Source organism: Oncorhynchus gorbuscha, unplaced genomic scaffold (genome assembly GCF_021184085.1).
Source record: "Oncorhynchus gorbuscha isolate QuinsamMale2020 ecotype Even-year unplaced genomic scaffold, OgorEven_v1.0 Un_scaffold_645, whole genome shotgun sequence".
Lineage (NCBI taxonomy): Eukaryota > Metazoa > Chordata > Actinopteri > Salmoniformes > Salmonidae > Oncorhynchus > Oncorhynchus gorbuscha.
In genome coordinates this window covers 179,437-181,908 of record NW_025745751.1, presented here as the reverse complement: position 1 = coordinate 181,908, position 2,472 = coordinate 179,437, and the positions used below count along the sequence as shown (strand labels likewise).

General features: G+C 41.8%; 1 protein-coding gene across 1 annotated transcript; it reads left to right on the top strand.

The window, feature by feature from the left end:
* Positions 1–520: 520 nt before the first annotated feature.
* On the top strand, positions 521–1,823 carry LOC124019636 (growth arrest and DNA damage-inducible proteins-interacting protein 1-like). The gene is made up of 2 exons (XM_046335038.1): positions 521–958; positions 1,421–1,823. The coding sequence occupies exons 1-2, from the start codon at positions 558–560 to the stop codon at positions 1,716–1,718; spliced, it is 699 nt and encodes a 232-aa protein (XP_046190994.1). The 5' UTR covers positions 521–557; the 3' UTR covers positions 1,719–1,823.
* The last annotated feature ends 649 nt before the right edge of the window (positions 1,824–2,472 follow it).

The following is a 2,472-nucleotide window of genomic DNA, read 5'->3' as shown; positions in this document are numbered from 1 at the left end:
TTCCAGGCCCCACTTGGATCTTGAAAGGATATTTTCCCCAGATTAATTTATACATTTGAAACTCAAACCCATTGAAAAATAGTTTAAGCTAAACGTGGCTTGCAAGAGCGTATGATGGTGGACTCATGAGCGATGTTGAGATGATCATCATCATTTAGGTCTGTGGCAGAATTTAATAAGAAAACAAATAAGTCAGTTATTGAGCATAGCTCTATTTCATATGCACATGAGCTCTTAAACTAGTGTTACCTTTTCCAGCATGACGTCCACTGATAAGACTGATTGGATACAGCCGACATTCTGTAGCATACCGTACAACTTTTCAAAATTAAGGCAATTTTGACCAAAACTTCATTATATGCTATGGATAAAAAATTGGCAACACAATAATATTTGTTTTAATTATAACACTGACTGGGCCTATAGCCTAAGAGTTGATAACCTATATGATCCTCTTGCTTATGATGATGGCAACAATAAAGGACAGGCGATGTTTTAGTCAGCTATGAGCAATCAAATGTGACGCAACGAGGGTCCTCCGAACTTTGCCACAAAAAATGGCAACCTCCATGTTGTGTAGGAGGACAGCAATATTTAGCTGGGCTATTCGAAGGGTTTCACCCTTAAAATCGTATATTCCTGCCAGCTCACACGGCGGGCTTCTACATCAGATAGCAAATTATAACCCTAAACCACTGAAATTAAATTTGAAAGATCCATACATACCAGATAGGGAAAGCGAGAAAACTCCGGAATGGCAGAAGACAGCGAAGTATGACCGCAAGCTATTCGGGCGGTATGGCTCTTTGTCGGGAATCGACCCTGCAAAGCTGTGGCCCAGCCATGCCCAGCTCGAGGAGATGATAGCAGAGGAGAGGGAATGGAACCCTCCGCTCCAGGTGATGCTGAAGAACGTCGAGGCGAAAACGAAGGAAGCCAATGCGAAACGTCTCGCGAGGTAAACAGCCATGCTAATACTAGCTATGCTAATACTAGCTATATTTTTTAGGACCTGTCAAAAGACATGTTTGTTTCTACGCAACGTGCTATACTAGATAACATTGAGAGAAATTGAGAATGGTAGTTACTGCATGACATTTGCCTATATGACTCAAGGCAACTAGTTACATGGGCATGACATCTCTCAATGAGTCCTCATGTATGTATGTATGTATGTATGTATGTATGTATGTATGTATGTATGTATGTATGTATGTATGTATGTATGTATGTATGTATGTATGTATGTATGTATAACATAAATATGCTCAACAGTCTGATAGGCTTTGGTTCCAATTCATAGTGTTGTGGAAGTACAGCATTTTCTTGACAGGTGGATAAAGCTCTCTAACCATACCTTTTTTATAGTAGCTTTTATGATGACATGATACTTGGCCAACACTCCCTCCTTCTTTTGCAGAGAGAAACTGGTTGCAGCCAATATGGCCAAGATGCCTAAGATGGTGGCTGACTGGAGGAAGGAAAAACGTGAGGCGAAACAGAAGTTGAAAGATGAGAAGGCCCGTCGTGAAAGGCTGCTAGTCGAGGCCAGAGAACGCTTTGGCTATGCTATGGACCCCCGAAGCCCCAAGTTCCTGGAGATGGTCAGTGAAATCGAAAAGGAGGAGAAGAAGAAAAGGAAGCTGATGAAACGTAGACTAAAGGAAGAACAGAGCCACGTCCCTCCTGCTGCTTCCTCGGCTGATTCCTCGTCTTAAGGCACTGACTTTGTAAATATGACTATTTAGTCAACTTTGTAAATGTATTGTTGTCAACTGTGTTTTGAGTTTGGCTGCTATAATGAATAAAACGCACTAGAACTAGGTCTGTCTCATCATACTTTACTGACATGATTTACTGACTTTTTTTTTTTTACTGAGTTATAGACTAGTAGCTAGTATAGGAAGAATGATTGTGTGATATTAACATGTTTATTATTGGAATACATTACACAATATTAAAAACAGGCAAAATCCCACCACACTTTTCTTATCCAGATACACAGCAGGAAAAACAAAGAATCACAATCTTGACTAACAGTCTGTCCTCACAGATCAAGGGAAGCTGTATGTCACATTTGACCAGCAGTCCTCTGTGGATCGCTTATAGATGCAGGGGTGGTGGGCCACATCGTGTGTTGTGCCTTGTTAACTGCTGCAAAAAGCTATACTCTTGAGGTTCAGAGCAGAGGCCAGGGGTCCTTGCAGGTTGTTGCAATGAAACTGCATGGTGCCACACTGAGTTCACAGAGGATACAGTTTCTGATGGCTGAACCAGCCATCAGGGCAGTTCACAGACGTGGTTTACGGTTGTGAGACCAGTTGGACGAACTGACAAAATGACATTGTAGGCAGCTTATGGTAGAGGAATTAACATTCAATTATCTGACGACAGCTCTGGTGGACATTCCTGCAGTCAGCATGCCAATTGCACTCTCCCTCAACTTGAAACAGTGGCATTGCATTGTGGGAC

Coding starts and splice junctions, on each gene's coding strand:
- LOC124019636 (XM_046335038.1), top strand. CDS start 558: ATGGCAACCTCCATGTTGTGTAGGAGGACAGCAATATTTAGCTGGGCT. Junction 959..1,420: donor AATGCGAAACGTCTCGCGAG/GTAAACAGCCAT, acceptor CTTCTTTTGCAG/AGAGAAACTGGTTGCAGCCA.